Genomic DNA, 23,445 nt, shown 5'->3' with positions numbered 1-23,445 from the left:
GCCGTGAAAATCAAATGAAGCTGTCATTTTTCCGTACACGCAGCGAACTGGACTATCGAATTTCATACATTTTGCCTTATGAAAGGTGGAACGATTATTGCAATACGAACGCTTTATGTATCATTTTAGCATCACTCCACATCAAGGCGTCGATAGGCGCATGGTGCACGCTCGGGCCTATCGATTGCAAGGTTCTTGGTTCGATTCCAGGTTGCCGCGAAAACGTTTTTTGTTTTCAAATTCTGGTTTCATAAGGCAAAGTTATGAATTTCAATCCGATTTCTTGTGGTAAATTTTCATAAGGGGTTCCTATGTTTATCGATAGTCCATTTGCCTGAGTGTACGGAAGAATGTTCCGCTCAATTATTCCGCAAGGAAAATAGTGACAGTTCGCTCATACTGGATCGACTGTCAAAATTATATTGGTAATTAGCAACAAATTGTACATGACCGCTCTACTTAGGATGTGGATACAAGACTTTAACATTAAATTAATCTATGTGGTTTGCTGCTGACAACGTTACTCAGCGTTACTCAAAAGTGAGTATCAGTGAGATTACTCACTTTTGAGCAGTTCCACTTTGTTCCAAAGTGAGTCGAATTCTAATAACTTTTGAGTAGATTTGAACGAGCGTGCAAGTTGAAGGAATGAACAGTCAGCGAGCAACAGCTTTCGGTGTTGTGCTCCTGCATTGAAAAATAGTTTTACCTTCGTCAGCTGGAAAAAAAATAGTGTGGTTTACCAGATATCTGGTGCAAATGAACGGGATTTAATGTGCAAGCACAGAATTCCATCGCGACGTACTTACTTTCAGTAGAAATAATGTCCAATAGTGAGCTTACGCCAAAGGAATCGCTGGTAAGTAAATCCATCGGAAATGTGTTTACACATTTTCGGGCATATAAACATAAAATCAGCATCACGCACCCAAATAGTTATATAACAATATCGAACTCAACATGATTAGTAATTAACACGTACAGGAATGAATTCCTCCCAAGCGGTCATAGTTTAGGCGCCTCCTTATTCATCTCGCATCATTTCATAGTATCTTTCTTTTGGGTGGAAACTTTCATTACTCTTTGTTTGCGTTGAGGTTAGGAGTCCTCTTCCGGATGATTGCTTGCAGAAGAGCTTCCGAGCAGCACCAGGTTTTGATTTTCTTCATCATCCTGATCCGTAACGCATTCCGAGTGTGGTAAGATATGTGTAAAGTTTGATGGTAAGACTGGCGGTAAGACAATCTACGTTATGATGTGCAGAACTTTAATATAGGATAAGTTTTACAAATAAGTACTTAGGAGGAAGTAATGCCAAGGGAAAATATGAAACTGTTTCCTGGACATGAAATTTCTGGGGAATTGAACTGTTGTTTTTTGGGGTTCCCCTTCCAAATTGTAGTCGAGAGGCGTCGTCGTTTCAATATCAACGACAAAATTAAGGAACTGGGGACGCTCTTGCCACGTAACATCGAAGGTTCCAGCAGCGATATCAATGGGAAGGACGGCCGAGTTAACAAAGGTACCATCCTCAAGGGAACGGTGGATTACGTTAAGGAGCTGAAGCAAGAAGTCTGCGCTCTACGCAGAAATGGTGACCTGTTGGTTGCGATCAAGAACGAAAACATCATTCTGCAGCACAAACTGGCGGTAATGTATTGGATCGTCTAATGGACAATTTCAAATTTTTGTTACTATTTTTAAACGAACCTCAGAACCTCATAAATATTATTGCCTAATACAGTCCTTAGTTTCAGCCATAATTACTACAACTTTTCTTACAGCTTTTTTCAACTTCGTAAGTATTGTTTCAATTAATTACTTAAGTTGTCCATAATACTAATTCTCCTTAATAATTTTAACTGATAGAATTTTCGCTTGGAGGGAGGAATTCAACCTGCGATTGTATTAGGTACCTATATGCACTGAAAACATAAGATCCCGATTTCAGTTATTCGAACCACATGTACTTCCTACATATCTCTATTTAATTAGTTAAATTTTGTTCAGCCGAGAATGGCTAAAATCGGGATTTTCGCTCATCTTAGTTTATAAGTTCGAAAGTCAAAAGTCAGAAAACAGTTCAACTAAAATAACGTATACCGATAATAATTCCATTAATAATATTTTAAGCTGCATATTTTGAGCAAAAAAACGATATGAAATTATGAAACGGCTGTTCTATTGAACTTAAACCAAGCTGAAACATGAGACATTCAAAAATTGTACGTGATTTTAGCTAATCTGAAGCTTCAGGTGATTTTGCAAATATTTTCGAAGTAAAGACCACGTTTGAAATGCATGCAAAATTTGCAAACATTTTTTTTTTCTTAATTTGACTGTAAGAAATACCAGAGAGTCGTTGAATTTACAATGGCAACTTCAAGACTTGAAGTAATTTGAATTCGAAAACAGTGAATCTCCATCTCGTTATGGAGTGAAAAACTTTTTTGGGTTTTCATATATTTACCGTAGTTTTAGATTGGATAAAATAAAATTCAAGAATTGACTATTTTTGATGAACCAAGCACTCTGGAACAATTTTCAAAAATATTTGAAAATAAAAAATAGCATACCTAAACTTTTACGTTAGCCGTAGTTTGGTGGCAACTGATTCAATAGTTTATTATGCATGTATGAAGTTATTACATTTGTAATTGATTTTTAAACATTGTCCTAATGACAGACTTATTTATCAAAAAAATAATTTGGTATCTATGTGAAGATTCAAATGAATATCCAAAAGATATCATATCTCAATCTCCTGATTCACATTTGAATACTACATGCTCTTAAAATCTTTTAATTTGGGAAATCTATCTTTTACACTTTATTCACTTCATCAAAACTTTTGGAGATGTTTTAGAATTATTTATTGCTAAAGGCACGGTGTGCCTGAAATCGTTATTAACGAAAAAATGTCCAAAAATTTCACACCTACTATTTGAAAGATATATTATTCAAGCATCTTTTCCGTGAATTTGAGAATATTCTAAGGAGGGAATCAAAAGTTGTATGTTTGTATTTTGGAAGGGATATTCACATGATTCAAAGTTTTCCCCAACGGTGCATTATTATTGCAGTCAACTCTACCATTTTTACTTATTCGTGTATTTACAGGCTCAAACGCCATCAGGCATAACGGAGTCGAAGTCTTGAATTTTTATTACAATTCTGTTAATTTCTTAATATCCATTATTAGCTTTTTTTCTCCCTTATTGTGGCACAGACCTATTGGTCCATATCGCCAGGTGTGGAATATATTAGCTTTGGGAAACCGTAAAACTCGCGGTTTGGTCGAGGTTAGGGATAACAAATGTTGTTGGTAAGGATGGGGTTAACGATCTGCTCAACTCACCCTTACTCGATATTCTGTATCTCGATATTTCCCCTAACTCGATGGAATGCGCGGTCCCTTCAATCTAGCATACATTAATCCCTCTGTAAATCGCTACCTCTCTAACTCGATGCTATCTGATTTAATTGTCCATTAGGGTGGTTCAAAATATCGATTTTGCTCCACATCGCTCATTCGATCCTAAATCAAATTCTGAATGTCCTCCCAAAATTTGAGCTCATTCGGATGAAAAATGAGACTGCACAAACCCTTCAAAGTTTATATGAAAATTATTGCAATTTCAGAGAAAAAATTTCCGATTTGCGGTCCAACGAAAATCTACCGCAGCTGTCACATCACTGATTTGTACTGGTAAATCATCAGTAGGCTTCAATGATATCTTGGATACTGTCTTGATGATTGTTGTTTGTTACTATTTTCCACACCGTTTTCTCTTTCAAGCATACTATGATTGAATTGTTTGCTTCAATGATAGAATGATTTCGAAGCCTACGGTAGAACTGACAGCTGCGGTAGAACTCGGCGGCTACCGCAAACTGGATAATTTTCTTAATAACCGTAATACTATGGGAAAAGCAATCAACTCATTCAATCGGTCATAGTGTTTGCCCATGTGCTCTTGGGGATTAGATCTACGTTGATACCGTGAGATGCATTCATCAGCTACAATTTTGCTGAAGACCGTTTTCAAATCCGACGCCCCAGTAATTAGTTATTAGCTATCTTCAATTTTTGCAGAAAGTTTAAAATGCGTCACAAGGTAAATGTGTTAAAATTTTACTATTCTTCACGTTCAAATTACTATTTCGAAAGCATTTTGTAAAAATAATGAATAGTTTGAAAATTGAAAAATATGTGTTCTGTATCTCGATACAGTGCTGTTCTGAATAATAGCAGCGCATGTCGATTTTTATACAAAATGCTCAACTTTGACATGCTGTAGTTTTGTTCCCTTTCAAGCAATCGAGTTGAAATTTTCTCCACAGAACTACAAATATGCCCAATTTTGTAAACACAAAATTTCAAAATTTTCTAAGCCCCTGCCGGAAAGTGAGATACTAGAAATTGTTTGAAAAAATAGCAGTTTTAAAAATTTGAATTTCGGCTTGACATCATAGTTTTAAATTGTATCTCACTTACCATTGGAACAATCTCCTCATACTTATCAAACCTACACCTAAACCGAAAATGTTTAAAATATTTGTAGAAGAAAAATTTTAAAATGAAAAACTGCTATTTTTTCGAATAATTTCACCTAGTGTCTCACTTTTCGGCAGGGACTAAGAAAAAACTGAAATTTTGTAGTTACAAAATTGATCATATTTGTAGTTCTGTGGAGAAAATTTCAGCTCGACTGCTTGAAAGGGAACAAAACTACAGCATGTCAAAGTTGAGCATTTTGTATGAAAATCGACATGCGCTGCTATTATTCAGAACCGTTTTACAAAGTAATGGTTAATCGCAGAGTATATGATTGGAAAATAAACTTTAACTTATGTATTTTGAATCATACGCTTATGAGCTGTAGATATTTTGCAGATCTAATTGAGAATAATGTTTTGACATATTGAAGTCAAATATATCAAATTTCGAGTTATCTAGTTGTTGCATCAAGGGGACGATATGATGGTTCACATTTTATTCGTGTCAGCAAATAGAATACGTTCATGCATTTTTTTTTTCGAAGTAAATCTTGTTTCCTGTTGCAAAATATTTAAAGGCAACAAGTCTTATATTTTGAATAGTTTTTCGTAATAATACAATATCATTGAATTGTTCTATATTATAAGTGTCGACTTTTCCTAAAGATAGTAACTTATGACTTTTTGGATTGATGTTGCTTGATTAGCATCATGCAAAATATTTCAATGGTTCGTAATCAAAGGTGTCAGTCCAGTTTTGTTCATATGGATGGATTAATTTTAAATAGAGGCGTCGATATTGACTTTATTATGTGAGGGGAAACCAGTGAAAATGTTTTCTCGTGCAAATGTTTCCTCAAAGTGAGAAACACGACAACATTTTTCCCCATTCCAAATTGACCTGTATTTGGACGCAGTCGACGCTGATATTGTTCAGTACAAGGAATGGGAATTCTAATTCTTAGACACAGAAGGTGGTGCAGCTAATCTAAAGTAGCATCCGTTGGTTATTTGTGCAAGTATAGTTGCTCTTGTGAATAACGGAGAAATAGCTGCAGGCGATTCATCACACTCTTAAATCACATTGTTTAACATATTGACAAGAATTTGTTGCGTTTAGTGATGGTAAGAATATTGAAGCCTAACTTCAAATTTTCAAAAGCACAAATCTAGAGAACCGAACACCCGTACAAGCTGATAACTTATTCGATTGGTCACCACCAGCTAGTGATCAATCGATTAAGTTTTCAGCTCAAATGGATATTTGGTTTTTCAGATTTATGCTTTTGAAAATTTGAGGTTTGGCTTCGATTCATCTTCACCTTAAATTAATAAACGTGAGTTTGTCAAACAAGTTTTTTTTTATTATTTTGACCCTCTAATACCCGCCTTTAGACCGGGTACACTTTGGAATTTTGTGTATTTTTTCGTAGCTCTGAAATCAAAATGATTTTATTTTTGGCTTCAACCTTGACTCATAACACGCATATAAGAAAAGTTTTTTATGACTTTTGACCCTTTTATGTATTTTTGAAAATTGTTTGAAAAATTGTATTCATGTATAACCTACAAAAGCCCGCACGCAGAAGAATTTCTGTATGTTAAGATTACAATCCTATCAATTTCTTTAACTTACGCACAAATAGTTGTTTCGAAATAAAATTAACTTACGCCAACACTAAATTAACGTCAAATCAAATACACACACTTCTTTGATTGAGCTATCCACTTGTATTTATAACAATTATAATTTTGATAATTATCACTATTCGAAAACATTCACCTCCCTAGACTTCAAGTCATGCTCACAAATCTTCTTACTTCTAACTAGCAAGGAATAGTGTAGGTGCTAAGATGACCACCTCTCACGCAGGAGACCACATATCAAGTTTGTCGACTCGCCCTTTGTTTTCATTTTTGCAATGTTTTCTTTAGATCGATAAAGCAGCACCGAATCTTTTCAGATATGTTGATAAAGCAGAACAAAATGCTGAGTAAACATTGCAAAATATTGTAAACTCAATAAAATTCACTTTGAGTCAACTAAAATATAGTTAAATTTTGACGTTTGAAGTTTGTAAATTCAATCAAAAATATAGTTGTCAACAACTATATGGTATAGTTATAGTTAACAATATACTGTCAATTCAACTATATTTTTAGTTATCTCCAAATCAACCTTAAAATATAGTAAAATTGACCGGAAAAATGATTACGAACACTATATTTTGTTCTCCGTGCGGGGTCCATTTAACGTGTAATATAAAAAATCGTATCTTTTATATTAGTCTACGATTAACCTATCACAAAAGAATATAATTTCAAACCTTTTTTTTTCGTTAATTGCACGGAAAATAAAAATATTTCCAGAAAAATATTAAAAATTTAATATTTTTAAAAGTACCGTAAAAATTTGAATTTTTATTATTGCCAAAAATCAGTACCCCCGCTAATTTGAACGGAACCTCATGCAAACCATCGGGACTGCACTTTTGCACTCTACATACTACTGAAAATCGTAATTCTGGCTACCCCTTTGGCTGTTTTGTTTTGATTCTGCGTTCCGTTTCGCAACGTTCCATTTCACTTTACTCTGTTCCATGAGCAAAATTACATTTGAACCTTTTTTAATTTGAACGATTAAATGTGGTCAAACCAAAGTAGGTACACATTAACCAGAAGAGGCTTCAAGAATAAATGAAAAAGGGGTAGGGATGTTCAAAAATAAAAATTATAAAAATCAAAAACCAAAATTCATAAAAATAAATTATTGCCCAAAACATGTTTAGAACGATTTTAGATAACTAAAAATGATATTTAGATCGAAAATAAAAATTTGGGTATTAGAGGGTTAATATTTTTATCGCTTTTGTCAACTTTCCTAAAAATGTCCCACTTTTTTTTGCGCTACGTCCCAACTGGGGCAGAGCCTGCTTCTCAGCTATTCTTATGAGCACTTCTACATTTATTAACTGAGAACTTTGTTTGTTCATTGACCATTTGTGCATTCGTATATTGTGTGGCAGATACGAGGATACTCTACGCCTCGGGAAGTCGAGAAAATTTTCTTTACGAAAAGATCCTCGACCGGTGGAATTCGAACGCAAAACCTCAGCTTACCCTTGCTAAATAGCTGCGCGCTTACCGCTACGGCTATCCTGGCCCGTTGAAATAAAATCAGTGTACAATTGTATAATGCAGACAAGATTCTATTTTTACGTGAAATGTTAAGATATTGTTTCTTTATTTTAAAGAAATGCTTAACCAAAGGCTAGTTTATCTCAAAGTGAAATGTGAGATGTTGCAAGGCGAAAAATGATCACCGTATTGAGCTATCTTTTATTCTATTTTCATAGTCGAACAATTAATCATGTCTTTAGTTTTATCTAATGTTCAATATGGCACGTATCTTTCAATGCTACTAATCAATGAAACAGCTAACAAAAATCATGCTTTCTCTTTCTGCAGCCAAAAATCGACCAACAGCTGGCACCCACCAAGCAGGGTATCGTAAGGGTAAAGTTTTACCTGTACGTTGAGATGTGCGAAAACAATCTGCAGCTGGAGAATCACGTCAAACGGCTGCAGAACCTGCGCAGAGAGCTCAGTCATATCAAGGATACCGACTGGCAGTACGAGTCGATGGATAAATTCTTCGGACATAACTAGTGAGATTATTTGGAAGGCATTTGGAACTTGTGGACTATTACCAGTACTGACGGTCAAATAGACGGATAGATATCACCGATTTGTTGTAATAGAACAGGTCACATCAAAAGTGAATTAAAATGTTGCGTTTAATGAAAAAAGCTGTATGGGGTTTGGTCTCAACCGTTGGTGGCCAAGCGGAATCCGAAGAAGAGAAAATCAAACGATTGGAAGCATTGGTAGAAGATAACGACGAAAAGGAAGACGAGAATGAAAAATCACTCTCGAAAGAGGAAGATAAAAAGGAAATACAGGCTACAAATTGCTTTGCACAAACTGGTATAATTAGTAGCAATAAAGTTATGGATTATCCAACATTTACTAAATACTTATTTCTGTTCTAGGTTTTGTGACCAGAGTGGAAGGCAACTATATTGTGATCGATACCACTCTGAATGTTGACAAAAAGGTACTTCAAGCTTGTCCGTTCCAACACCAGCTGGAAGTGGGTGTAAAGGTTTCTTACCTGGCATACAAAGCGCCGGAGAGCGAATCGATCAAAGTGATAAAATTGGAAGCTTTACTGAATGAAGTATGGGGCGAGAAGGAGAATAAAAAGCAAACGCAGGAAGAAGAGGTAAGAATACGTTTGACGGATTAGGATGCCGATTAATTTCAAAAAGTTGATAGCTTTCGAATATCTTTTGAATATATCATAATTAAGGGATGATTTTCATTATTCTGTCTGGCGTTAACGTCTCAACTGAGCAGGGTCTGCTTCTCATCTTAATGTTCTTATTAGCACGTCCACATTCATCAACTGAGAGCTTTCTTTGTCATTTGACCATTTTTGCATTCGTATATCGTGTGGTTAGCGAGAAGATACTTCATGGCCAGGAAAGTCGAGACAATTTCCTACCCAAAAAGATCCTCGACTGGTGGGATTCAAACCCACAACCCTCAGCTTATTTATTTATTTATTTATTTGATTCTACATCAATTAGTTTGATAAAACCTCGCCAACAATATTTCGCCAATTCACTCCGTTCATGGCCGCCTCTCTCCATCCTCGACTGCAGTGTTGTTCAGACTCATTTTCCCGAAAATAACATTTTCCGAACTACGAAGCTACGAACTACTACAACCATGCTCTATCCTCCTAAGATAGAAAAGCAGATGGTTAAGCTTGAGTACTGCACACAAAATCGATCAATTTTGATCCCAGAGAGCCACAATTCAAGTTTCGGTGAAATGAAATGAGTGAGTGAGTGAGTGCGAATCATTTCACCGAAACATGAATTGCGGCCCACCGAGATCGAAACTGTCGGATCCCATGTGCAACACTCAAGCCCAACCACATCCCCCTCCATCTAAGGAATACAACACACACTTATAACAGTTCATGGCTTCACAATTCGAATTTCGGGGAAATGAGTCTGGTCAACACTGCTCGACTGCGACCCACGCTCTCTAGGCCCTGGTGCGCCTGGTCAATCTACCTAGCTCTCTGCGCCCCACACAATATTGAACAGCAGGCACCTTGACGTAGTCCCCAGCGGTATTCGAACGAACTGGACTGTTTGCCCGAGTTCTTCTTGTGAGCTTCCCGTGAAAGATGTACTCGTCCATGATCTTCCAAAGCTCTATACGACCAATATTGCCGTATGCTGCTTTGAAATCGATGGAAAGGTAGGGACCCGGTATTCACGGTATTTCTGAAGGATTTGTCGCACTGAAAAGATCTGGTCCGTTGTCGAGCAGCCGTCGATGAAACCAGCTTGACAACTTCCCACGAACTCGTTTACCGTAGGCGATAGACGACGGAAGATAATCTGAGATAGCACTTTGTAGGCGGCGTTTCGGATGGTGATTGCACGATAATTTTTACATTCGAGTTTGTCGCCCTTTTTGTAGATAGGGCATACCTCCTTTAGCTGTTCCGTCTCCCAGACTCTGACTATCAGTCGATGCAAACAAGCGGACAACATCTTCGGGCCCGTCTTGATGAGTTCGGCTTCGATACCATCCTTACCAGCGGTCTTGTTGTTCTTGAACTGTTGAATGACATACTTAACTTTCCTGTTGCTGTCCGATATGCTGACGTATCCATCACCTTCGTTGTCCTGACCTTCTGTACCTGTGTTCTCTGCGCCATTCAGGTGTCCATCGTAATCCTGTTTTCACATTTCGTTCACCTCGCGTCCGTCCGTCAAGATGGTTTCATACTTATCTCTGCACATTTCTCTTGCAACACGATGGGATGCGTTGAAATGTTGATAACATTTCCGCGTTTCTTGAGAAGAGTACAACATTCCATGAAGCGCTTTTTGTCCCGGCATAGGCGGCTTTGCGGTTTCCACTTCAGTTTGTATCGTTGCTCATTTTGCCGCGTACCATGCTGCAGCATTGCACACCAAGCTGTATTCTTCTGCTCCAGAACCTTCTGGCACTCCTCGCCGAAGCATTCGTTTGTTGGACTTCTTTTCACGTAGCCGACAATGCTTACGGGAGCATCGTTAATGGCTGCTTTGACTGTTCTTCAACAGTCCTCGAGGGCCCAAATGCCCACGCATTTGTGACGTTTGGTTGTTTTAGTCGCGCTAGATTGTACCGAGGCGGACAATACAATGTGGTCGATTTGCGATTCTGTCTGCTGAGGTGATCTACGGTAGACTTCCTGGCCAACCTGAACTTTGAAATCTCCTATGATAATTTTGACGTCGTAACTCGGGTAGCTGTCGTACTCGCGTTCGAGCTGCGCGTAAAATTACGTCCTTGTCATCATCAGTTAGTTAGCGCTTAACATCCGAGCGGAGCAGTCGCGTTTCGCAAAGAAAGTCTACGAAGTTAAACACTGTTTCTTCCAAGTCGTTAATTCTCGCTGGACATCGCAGAGTCGCTTCGCATCGCGTTCTTCGTCGCCGCGTGCGAATGTTTCGCGATGAGTCGCCGCGATAATACTTTTCGGATAGACTATTCGAAAGTACCAAAGAATCCAAGCTATCAGAAGCTTCACCATTTTGTGGGTACTGTACTCAGGTTAACTCGCGAAGATGTCTGATCTATCAGAAGATGTCTCAGTCGAGTGCATTGCCGAATTCTTGTGGGAATATGGTGATGTTCTATCGATACACGAGCTGATGTAGAATGAAAAATATCACTTTAGCGGCTTTCAGACTAGAGTGTGGGTCGTGCGAATTATGGTCCACATCAACATCGTTACAATTGACGAAGAAACGTCAAATCTGTCATATTTTGCGCAGCAACAAACATGTAAACATATGCGACCGGGTGACGATGGTACCGCTTCTTTGCACGCCCGCTCTCCTAATAGCTCCTTCGATAGCAATGTTGTACAAAAGGTTCGAAAGCGCATCTCCTTGCTTCAATCCATCTAAGGTTACGAAGGAGGTTGAAGTGTCATCCGCAATTGATTTCGATCCATCCAACATTGCACGAATCAGTCTAATCGGTTTCGCCGGAAAACCGTGTTCTACCATTATCTGCCATAACTCATTTCTCTTTGCTGAATCCGTACGCTGCCTTGAAATCAATGAACAGATGGTGAGTCTGCAAGTTGTATTCCCGGAACTTATCAAGAATTTGTCGGAAGGTAAACATTTGATCCGTCGTTGATCGGCCCTCACGAAAACCAGCTTGATATTCGCCGACGAAGGACTCCTCCAGCGGTCTCAATCTGTTGAACAGAACACGCGACATTATTTTGTACGCCGAATTGAGGAGCGTTATTCCTCGGTACTTGGCACACTCCAATCTGTGTCCCTTCTTATACAGAGGGCATATGAGGCCCTCCAGCCAGTTAGCAGGCAATTCTTCTTCCTCCCATATCCTTAACAGAGTACGGTGCCGTATTTCGTACAGCTGCTCACTACCGTGCTTGAGTAGTTCGGCCGGGAGCTCGTCTTTTCCAGCAGCCTTACAGTTCTTCAACTCCTTGATCGCTCTTCTAACCTCATCTAGCGTCAGCTCCACAGCTTGTCCATCGTTGCTGATGATTAATCTGTTCTCAGACGCGCTCCTGTTCTCTCCATTCAACAATTGCTCGAAGTGTTCTTTCCACCTGGCAGCCACCAATATTTTGTCTGTCAGCAAGTTACCTTCACGGTCATTGCTCTATTTAGTTGCAGAGCTTAGAATTTGGGTGCATTCAGGTGTGCTTTCGGATGTCTTTGCGTGCAAGGTAGGTACTGCTGATGGCCATCCCTCTAGCTGCAGCGAAAGTTATTAGTCTTAGGCCGTTGTCATTGGTGGCGGAGTGAAGGCTCTCCGCACCAATTATTGGGCGGAAAAAATCCTCTCTTCCGACCTGAGCGTTGGCATCCTCCGATAACAACTTTTACGTCATGTTTTGGGCACTCTCCGTAGGTCTTGTCGAAACAATCATAAAACGCATCCTTCGTGTCATCGGGTTTATCGTTTGTCGGCGCATAGATGTTGATCAGACTGTAGTTGAAGAATTTGCCCCGGATCCTCAATACGCAGATTCGTCATTTATCGGTTTCCACCTCATAACTCGCTTCATTTATTTCCCGATCACTATGAATCCGACATCATGCTCTGCCTTATCGCTGCCACTATGGTAGCGGGATCCACCGCCCTGAATTCACGTTCTCCAGTTCTAGGCCATCTTACTTCCTGAATAGCAGCCACGCTCACTCTAACCTTCTGCAATTCACGAGCCAAAAGGCTAACTCGTCCGGATTCATTTAACGTCCTGACATTCCAGGTACCGAGTTTCCAATCATAGTCCTTATTTCGTTGCCAGGTCGATTGCCGAAAATATCGTTCGTTATTTCTCTTTTCTCCATTTTTCGTGGTAGGTAAGAAATTCGATATGCTACCTTACCAGGGTCGCGATACCTACATCACGATGGTGGGGCTGCCACCTTAGGTGTAGCTGACGTGATACAGCATTTCATACTCAGCCACTGGATGCCAGAAGAGACGCTGTTTGAGCCGCACCTCCTTGGTGGACAGACGCTCGAGACGCACCTCCTCACTCAAGTTGATGTAAGAAGGACAACAGTGCCCATGTTGCACTACCAGCTAAGTACGCAACCCTTAGCTGGCGGTCTTTGTCATCGTTTGACCCGTGGAAGCATGAAGTAGGGACTTGTGAAAACCAGATCTGTGTTGGACGCTCCTTCCTAGATATCGGCTCACCATTTCACAGCCTCAAAATCTTGAAGGTATTCTTCAAGAAGTCTGCAAAAAATACCAAACAAACTTACAAAAAAACTTCGAAATACAGTTAACTCTCCCTTACTCGATATTCCGTATCTCGATATCGAGTTAGAGAACCATAGTAAAAGTTGGTTTTCATGGCTTTTGTGTTCTGTAACTCGATACCTCCCTAACTCGATGGTCCCTTCAATATCGAGTAAGGGAGATATGACTGTAGTAGCAAAATTCCTGGAGAAAAAACGACCTACTGAAAATATCTGGTCGAATTATTTAAGGAATCTCTATGAGAAATCTTATCTCCTGATTCCTGTGGGTTTTTTTTATTATTGTCGTGCCCCCTTTGTCAAGCACGTGGTCTCTAAAATTCATATTTTTATGATACTTAGTCGATACCAGTTCTGCAATGAATGCAAACATAGCATATAAACTCAAGAATTCACTTTGATTTGCAGATTCAGCAGCTCGTACAGGAAATCAATCCAACGTATTTCAACTACAACCAACGAAGCGAACAAGGAACCGTCATTGCCAAGCGCCGAGGGTTGCTGACTGTGGAAACCGATCAGGGGGAACATTCCATCGAGTTGGATAATGTTAAACTTACATGTGTGCTCGAAGTGGGAGACTACGTTGTGCTGGATTGTCTCGTTCAGATCGATGAAACTTATTTTGACACCCGTGGCAACATTTTGGAGGTACGTGGAATTGCCCCTACCCGAGTCGTTCAGGGAATTGGAATCGTAACGAAAGCGGACGCAGATGGTGGCGAAATCAGGAGTGATGATGGAGTTTATCACTATCTCTGTGATGTATGTGAAGCCGGTCAGATTCCCAATCATGGAGACAAAGTAATCTTCGAAGCTGTGGAAAATAGTCTTTTGAACTTTCGTTGCACGAAATTGGTGATAGAGACATCTGCTCCACGCCCGGTTGAAACTAACAAGGAAGAAACAAAATCCAAGTTCGACGATGACTTTTTCTTGGACAAACGAGGCATCAAGATTACCGACAACCTCGAAGTCAAATTTGAAAACTTAAACGAGCGGAAGGAGATCGACGTGACCATACGAAATGAGGGAGAGCGTCAGCATAAGATTATGCGGTCGGTGTTCATGTCCAATAAGCAAACCTCTCAAATGCGATTACTACACCCGAAGACTACCGATACGGCTTTCCTGAAACCTGGAGATTCCGTCAAGTATACGTTCGAAATCTCCGCCAAAAACTACGGCCTCAGTAAGGAAATTTTCATGTGGTCGTTTGGGGGAGGTTTCAAGATTGCAAGACAAGTAACGGTAATAGTTGGAGACGCCGATGTTATCAACGTTCCGGTTAAAAACGAAGGAACGACTAAGGCCCGCAACGCCGCTGGTTCTCACAAGCTTGCCGCTTGGAACGTTTACAAACGGGGAGGCGAAATTACACCCGGCCAGAAATTAAGTAAAAGAGCCAACTTTATTGACATCAAAATAGGTTCGTATAAAATTTCGACATACATTCATCCCCCAGTTATGGATCAACTAAGGGTTATTTTTCAGAACAAAATATGATCAAAAATCTTGGTGACACTGTGCAAAACAAAATTACCTCACTGGCATTGCAGAATATAACAGTTTTCGGGAACACATCTCTGAATTCGCAATTTATTTATTTATTTGGTTGATTGTCCTTCCCACAGATGTGGATCAGTGGGACAACTAATGTGTATTATGGATCAAACCGACTCATGTTATGCATTACAACACTTACAACGCTCGTTCAAATATGATTGACATTTGTAGAGAATGTATCGACCGTGATTATTTTTATATTATTTGTTATGGCTATATCGGTCATGCGACTCAAAGGAAAAGGGAGTCTATAGAAGATTTTTTACAAATGATGAAATGAACAGGGCGATAGGCGTCGCAAGGGAGCGACAAGATTGAAATTAATTAGGTGGTGAAAATTGAGCAAGCCATAGGGGAACCAGTAAAGCATCGAAGCGTCCTGTATTTTACCTAGCTTCTCTACTGGAGAAGGGTTGGCTCAAAGCTTTGAGCTTTGCTACCAACACAGGCACAGAAAGCTCATAATAAGAAGATTATTATCGTTTGCCAACTGTTTTTCCAGTGTCTTTAAAAACGTGAATCGGTAATTGTGGCGGCCATCTTTGGATTCCGAGATGTTTCCCCTTAAGATTAATATTTTGGAGCAAATCCTAGAGCAAGTTTATAACTTAAAAAAAGTACTTTAGGAATTCTTGGAAATGAGTTGCAATTTCAAGAGGGATTCGATTCCAGGTTCACGACTTAACAAATTGAATTCTTACAATAAAGCTCACTGTTTTAGTTTAAATGAAAATCAAATTCAACCTATTTGGAAGCACAGAGAGAAATGATCGAAAAATCCATTCTCACATTAATTAAAAACTTTTAGAGTTGTATGCTTTTACCACCCAAATGATGCAAGAAATAACGATGCTTCAAATAACAATTCTCAAAATTATGTTCATGATTTCCATAATGAACACTTATTTTCTTTTGTAACAAAGATATTAAATTGTTATAAAACATAATAATTAAGAATTTTCAACAAAACCCTTATTACGGATTTTGCACGAAAAAAAGATTCATACACAAATGCAAACAAACTTCTTGATTTTTTATAATATACCACGTTTACTACATGTCATCCCAAAGTGTCTTGATTTGTATAGAAAAAATGGGACCAAACGCCAACAAATACAAAAACGTGTAAGTTTATCAAAGCTTTAGAAGTGAGCGCATCTACCTTACTGTCTCTTATGGGGCACAATCCGTAGTAGGGTCAGTTTACCCTTAGAAGTCCTCTATAGTTGCACTAGTGGCTTTCTACGCCCGTTTTGGTATAAATCATTGCAAAATATGTTTGACATGAAGATCAGTAGTTGTTTATCATTGATTCACAGCTCAATTTTGTTTTTTTCTTTCAAAAATGATCGAAATAAATAGTTTTGCTAAAAAATTAAGCTCCCTTGCACCTAAAGTCTATTCCACTTAGTATTTGGTAGCTTCTTTTAATTACTGTGGCCCATTTAGTTGTCATAGCGAGATAAGTTTCTCGCTACAGCCTATTGATTCGGAAGATTGTTTTATCCAGGAACAAACATTTCACGAAGATTCATACATAATTGCAAAAGTAACTTATAACTTACGCGAAAAGCGTAAGAGAATTTTGCACAATTAAGTTAACGTTCAACGAGCCGTCATCGTCATCATCAAAACTTCAAAAGCAGTTTTTCTGCTCAAAACTAAAAATTATTCGATGAAAATGTGTTGACTATGTTTTGGTTTGTGGTTATTTTGTGTTTTGGAAATCAAAATTATTTTATTTCTGGCTTAAACCTGAGCCCATAAAACGCACATGTTTCCTGTTTTCCGTTAGTTACACGGAAAACCAGAAATGTTTCAGAAAAATAATAATAATATTTTTAAAAAGTATACGTTTGAAACGCAAATTTTTATTATTGCCAAAAATCAGTGATCAGAAGAGGCTTCAAAAGAAAATGAAAAATGGTAGGGATGTTCAAAAATAAAAATTATAAAAATCAAAAACCAAAATTCAAAAATTTGCGAATAAAAATGAATCATTGCGCAAAACGTATTTAGATCGGGTAAGTGCAAAAAAGTCATGCAGATACATTCAATTGCAAATTGCTGATTGACATCCTATCTGCGGTTATAAAAGAAAAACACCAATGGTTTTATCACTGGAACAACAAAATGGCGAAAAAAGAAAAGTGTCTTCAGAATAGAATTTTCCCATTCATTTAATTGAACAAAGCTCCGAATAAACCAGATTCAGTATAAAATTTAATGTGACTGGTAACAATTTTTGATAGTTATAACGCGCAGCAAAACAGAGATAATGCCAAAAGTATCAAAAGTTTAATTTCGATGTAAATTTTCACGCAGTTTGTTTAAGCATTTTTTTGAGTTAAATAGTAACAACATCAAAGCAATCAATGCTGAAACGTCGACGCTGGAACTAATGAGCGAGTATCATTAGTTAGAGTTACCAAAAAGAGTGAATTTTACTGAAATGTTCCATTTGCAATAACTTTTCATTTCTGGGCAATAGCCCCACCACGGGCCGGGCGATATGCTCCACTCTTAATGCCATCTATTCCCGAGCAAGTTCCTTCACAGTTTTTTAGCGTGCGTAAGCAGCTGACAGTCCAGTCCTGGGGCATATAACCCCTATGTTATGACGCATATTGACCATTTATCGAAAACGTATTCAAATAATCTCAAGTCAGAAAAGTGAACAAACTTACTTTATCGATCCTACGTATTTTGCAGACGAAATATCACACGTTCTGCTCTTACCCAACTAGATTTTTCACTTTTAGAACGTTTAATTCCGGAATTACAAAACGGCGTAAGTGAGAATTTCAACTTTCGTAACCCAACCGCTACTTTCACCGCTCCGTTGTATGGAAAGACAAAGTGACTTAATCACGAATCAAAACACTACTTGCGCCGATTTTACACTGGTACAAAAACGTTGAAAGTATCTGAATGAAACGGCTTATCATTTTGTTATATTTTTTGTGGGAAATAATAGAAACTACCTAGTTTTTGAACGCGAGCTGATGTAAAATTTAAGCGATGTACACGGCGAAAATATGTTAAAATGGTGATTCATTTTAAAACAGTTTTAGAAGACAGGTTGTGATTCTTCTTAATTAATTTTCTCAAAACCGTTTGAAAATTACTTACGTTGATTTGAAAAAGTAATCGAGAATTTGTCGTGAGGCGTACTATCCGATTGTTGTGGGACATACATGTATTATACTGATGCTGAGGCGTATCGTCCAGGATCTTTTCGAAGTGCGAGATTTTGATCGTTGTAAAGAAGATGTTATTTTCAGTTAAATAAGTACATTTTGCGGAAAACTTTGCATTTTTTAAACAATTAGGGCCGATTTCTTCACCTTCGCTTAAGCCGTAAACCACGTTTACCCATACGATTAAACCAGGTTTAAGGCCTAAGCGGTGGTGAAGAAACCGCTCATTAGTGAGATAATGAGTCTATTGATTTGGTTTTTCAACCAGAGATAGTGCTTTTTACAGATGCATTCTGACGTGGCAGGTGCCATTGTCGCCTAAAAATAGAAGATCACCAGCACTTATACACTAAGGGTGTCTGTTAGTCCCAAGCAGTCATTCGGCTGGTTCCTTGTGTAAGTGCAGCTGATCTGGCGATACTGGAGTAGCATCCACGGGCGGCCAATTAAGCTCAAGCTCAAGCTAGAGATAGTTCTTTTTACAGATATAGGGGCATATTATACCGGGTTACCCTGTTTTCTCTGGTAAATTTTATGTGGAACAGACTTTATAGTAGACTATTGTTCATATAGTATAGCACTATTATTATTGAATAAAATAATTGAAGCATTAAGGTTTTTTTACATCAATGATCAATTATTTAATATAACATATTTGTTAAAATACAAGCACAAGCGATATCAAATGCAAAAATGTGAATTTTCATAGTTTTCATATTTTTTTCCCACAAAACCAAGATAGAAAGCTATCAGGTGAGCATGACCGCCCGCAGATGCTACTCCGTTATTGCAAGAACAGCTGTACTTACACAGGGAACCAACAGACGCTACTCGGGATCAGTAGCATCCTCAATGTGTAAGTACTGGTGCATCCTCAATGTGTAAGTAACGGCGCCGGCTGCGTCCGAATGCAGGTCAATTTGGGGATAGAAGGGGAATGTTGACGTGTTACTTGCTTTGTGGAAGCCGAGGAGTCCTCTGCACTTCCCCAAGTAAACACTGGGAGTTTGCATATGGGGGAGGGATTCGTTTTGGTAAACAATAAATATATAATTTGAAATGAATGCGCCTAACCGGATTCGCGATATTACTCGATAAACGAATTGAACGCCAAATAAGTGTTCGTCACTCGCCCTCCCAGGAGCAAGCGACAAGATCAAAGCATCAAACACTACTAACGCGTTCCGCGACCCGCGATACTATTCCACAGTGCCACGCGAGCGACGCGCTACACGATTAATTCTGCCCTCATCACTCGCTCCCGAAGAAGCAAGCGTCAAGATCGAAGGATCAAACAAAACTAGCGGACCGATTCACTTTTTCACTTTTTCCACCGACGCGCGACATGTTGGATCCTATACAAGAACAATCTTCAAGAATCAAGAAATTCATAGTCGCCGATACTTCGTTTGTAATTATGTTTGTTACCACCAGAAATGTTCAGTTTTTTAAGTTCAACATACCAAATCGAATTCTGTATTTATTCATAAACATATTTTGTTACAAAATGATCTAATGTAATAAAATGCTTTGAGAGATCGATGAATATCATTTCGGTTATGTTTTTTTTTACTTGTATTAACGAACAAATTTTGAATTTGATGTTGTACGAGAAATCAAAGTGGAGTATACAAAGATTAAATATTTTATAGTTTAACAAATAGTTCTTATATTTTTATTTAGAGTGAGTAGGGCAATTTTACACTGTTCTGGCGCCACTGACGAAGGAAACAAAGGTTTTTTTTGCGTACCGTCAAACGGGGTGACTTGCAACGGCGGGGTGACTTGCAACACATTGTAACTTACAACTGAATTTCGCTATAAAACACAAATTTCAAAAGAAAATTCGTTTCAAATCCGTGCTTCAATACGTTTGACTTACAATTCAAGTAAGAGTCACGATTAAAGCTGTTATCATAAATATTTTTATACATTAAACATGATTCATTAAAATTACTTGAAACTGATGCTTGATGAAGGTTCGAAATCGTGACTTAAAAACATGGGATAAATTTAATATACAAAAGTAATACTCTACCTGGTGTTTCTGTAACTAATAACTGATAATATGACGAATTTTATTTTACGAAATTGTAGCAACAAGTTTTTAATAACAATATTTTTAATAAAAATGTACCTATGCGGGGTGACTTGCAACACTTTATTTCCAAGCAATTTAGAGTTTTATAAAAGTGAAAAACTTTTGTGTTAGGTCTACTTTATAATCAAAAGAGTAATAATTCATCAATCAGCAACAAACACTCATTAAAAATATTATTCAGTTAAGGTATTCGACCTTGATGATTTAACACATCTTTTTCCCATACAAAAGTAGCTCAATTATTTTCTTACAAAAAGTTATTCAAAATGCTGTTGTACTGTTTCCAATGCTTTAAATACATGAATAACAATACTTAACAAGTGTGACAAATAAAAAATACCAACATTTTGTTGGCAAAAAGTAAATTAGCATTGAGTGTTGCAAGTCACCCCGCATAAGGACATTTAAAAAAATCACCTTTTTGTTGACTTTTGATATGATAAAATAATTCGATTCAATCTTCTGTCATCCCATTCTGTAGGTGGGCCGGCCATTAAAAGTTCTAAAAGGAATTCATATTTTTATATAATGTTTAGATCATGGTTTTGGTTGATTGAAGTAGAAAAGTGTTGCAAGTCACCCCGTTTGACGGTAACTGCAAATCTATTTGATAAAAAATTTGGTGTTTAATCGAGCACTGATCCATAACTGTAAGGCGACTGTAGCCAGCTGTGTATTCTAAATATGATTCTCCTTTTCCAGGTGGTTATCAAGTTCCGGATGAGCTCAAGCAGATTTTGCTGAACCCTTCCATGAGTAGAAATCAGATTGATGAGGAGTTGGATCGTACCCAGCGCTGCTTGCAGCATCCTTTATGTCCGGAAAACTATAAGGCCGTATTTAAGACATTCCTGTGGATGGAAGACGTTCAGTGTGAGATTTCGATTGCACGATTCAATGTCGACCGAGCACATTTCACGCGAGAGGACAGTTATCTCGCTTTGCGAATTGAGAATGTTGCTGAAAGCAGACCTTCGTTGATTCCCGGAGATAAATTGGTGGCCACAACACCATGGGCAGCAAATAATCATGGATTAGCAAACGGAGCGTTTATCCATAAAATTTTGAAACATAAGATTCTTGTTAAGTTCAGCGAACACTTCCACGAAAAATACAACGGAGAGGACCATAAAATTACTTTCCAACCCACAAGAGGGGCATTCCAGAAGCAGCATCATGCCATCAATTGCGTAACAAGCGCAATGGGCCTCGATTTCTTGTTCCCCACTAAAATCAACATTCGAGAACCGTGGATGGATCTGAAAATTAACGAGAACGGTAACTTGGCTACCAATGACTTTGACAACGAGTTTAACTGGCACAACCCAATGTTGAATCCAATTCAAAAAGAAGCGATTAAGAACATTCTACGCTCAGAGGCAAGGCCGCTTCCTTACATAATCTTTGGTCCTCCCGGAACTGGCAAAACGATGACCTTGATTGAGCTGATACATCAAATCGTAAAACTGTTCGCCGATAGCAGAATCATGGTTGCTACTCCATCGAACAGTTCTGCAAATCTAATTACAGAGCGAATCATAAATGCCAAAGTATTGCGCCCCGGAGAATTCATTCGAATTGTCGGGTTGAACTATGTAGAACAGGAACTGGTTCCAGAACATCTCGCACCCTACTGCGGTACCGTTGACATTGCTTCTGAAAGAACGGTTAAAGATGAAGTCATAACTACCGAATCCGGTTTGAAACACAAATTGCAATTGAAACACCTGGGTCGACATAGAATCACTATCGGAACGTGCGTAACGCTTGGGACGTTGATGCAAATTCGTTTCCCTCGAAATCATTTCACGCATATCCTAATAGACGAAGCTGGACAATGCTTGGAAACGGAAACGCTAATCCCAATGACGTTTATAAACCAAAACTGCGGAACTGTTGTGCTCGCTGGTGATCCCATGCAGCTCGGACCGGTTGTGATGAGTAGTCATGCGTCCAATCGCGGCTTCGGTACGTCAATGCTGGTTCGTTTGATGGATACGCCATTATACAGGACTGATAAAACTCGTTTCCCCAAAACTAGCGGTTACAATCCCCGATTGGTAACGAAACTTCGCTACAATTATCGATCCGTTCCTAGCATTCTCGATATCTACAGCGAGCTTTTCTATGAATCTGCACTGATCGCTAGAATTCCTGCAGAAGGCAGTGACGAAGCAAAGTTCCTTGATTTAGTTTACGACATTCTGCCTATTAAATCGGTCCAACAGCCGAAATGTGGTTTCGTTTTTTGGGGAGTAAACGGTGTCAATAAGCAAACCCCCGAAAGTCCGTCTTGGTTCAATCCAGCAGAAGCGAAAAGTGTCTTTAACATGTTGTTGAAATTATACAAGAAAGGGGTTCGTCCAGAAGACATTGGAGTGATAACTCCATATCAACAGCAAGCTAAGACCATTCGAAGAATTCTTGAAGAAAGCAATCTACAAAGACCAAAAATCGGTAGCGTCGAGGAGTTCCAGGGTCAAGAACGTATGGTCATCCTTATTTCCACGGTACGAACATCGAAATCTCAACTGCTGAGCGACCAACAGCACGCTCTTGGATTCGTTGCTAGTCCTAAACGATTGAATGTAGCAATCTCACGAGCACGAGCGCTGCTGATAGTTTTCGGTAGTCCACAGCTGCTCTCAGCGGATAAACAGTGGCTAAAATTACTCTACAAAGCTATCAACAATGACACCTACTGTGGATGCGATCTTCCCGACCATTTGGCACCTCATGCGATTTCTGATCGGGCAATAAATGGCTACAATTATGCGGATGAACAGTAGAATTTGAAAATGTCGTATGTCACGAATAAACAGACGCAATTTGTCTTACTCTAATCTGCCCGAAGTGCAAAGATTCCTTTATGAAGTATCCTTTATATTTTCTGTTTCGCGCGAGACGCATCCTTATCTATATTAGTTTTAAAAATATAAAACGGTAATTCGAATAAAAATCTAAAATCAGAACCTCATATTTTTGTTTCCCTTTACCGAATGTGCTTCCCTGGAAAATATATGGATCGAGATTTAATGACCAGTTGCATTGCTACCCAGAAGTAGCCAATCCAGATGTTCCACTTGATATTCTGCTCGACACGTGGAGTTTAAATCCAACAAACTCAGAAGCAGTAGAACCACCAACTTAGCCTGATGGATTGAACGAGTTACTGTTGGAA

General features: G+C 38.6%; 1 protein-coding gene across 3 annotated transcripts; it reads left to right on the top strand.

Moving 5' to 3' along the window:
• The first annotated feature begins 641 nt into the window (after positions 1-641).
• LOC5573710 (probable RNA helicase armi) lies at positions 642-23,241 on the top strand. 3 transcript variants are annotated; one of them, XM_021843231.1, is made up of 7 exons: positions 642-859; positions 1,103-1,199; positions 1,403-1,912; positions 7,969-8,487; positions 8,553-8,785; positions 13,806-14,826; positions 20,967-23,241. In XM_021843231.1, exons 4-7 carry the CDS (start codon positions 8,289-8,291, stop codon positions 23,051-23,053), a joined length of 3,540 nt encoding a protein of 1,179 aa, XP_021698923.1. In that variant the 5' UTR covers positions 642-859; positions 1,103-1,199; positions 1,403-1,912; positions 7,969-8,288; the 3' UTR covers positions 23,054-23,241. The 3 variants fall into 3 exon arrangements, with proteins under 3 accessions (XP_021698923.1, XP_021698921.1, XP_021698922.1); XM_021843229.1 differs by having other exon boundaries at positions 1,103-1,912; XM_021843230.1 differs by lacking the exons at positions 1,103-1,199; positions 1,403-1,912.
• The last annotated feature ends 204 nt before the right edge of the window (positions 23,242-23,445 follow it).

This window comes from Aedes aegypti, chromosome 2, assembly GCF_002204515.2.
Source record: "Aedes aegypti strain LVP_AGWG chromosome 2, AaegL5.0 Primary Assembly, whole genome shotgun sequence".
In the NCBI taxonomy this organism is placed as follows: domain Eukaryota; kingdom Metazoa; phylum Arthropoda; class Insecta; order Diptera; family Culicidae; genus Aedes; species Aedes aegypti.
Note: the sequence above shows the minus strand (reverse complement) of the source record. Positions and strands in the feature narration are given on the sequence as shown.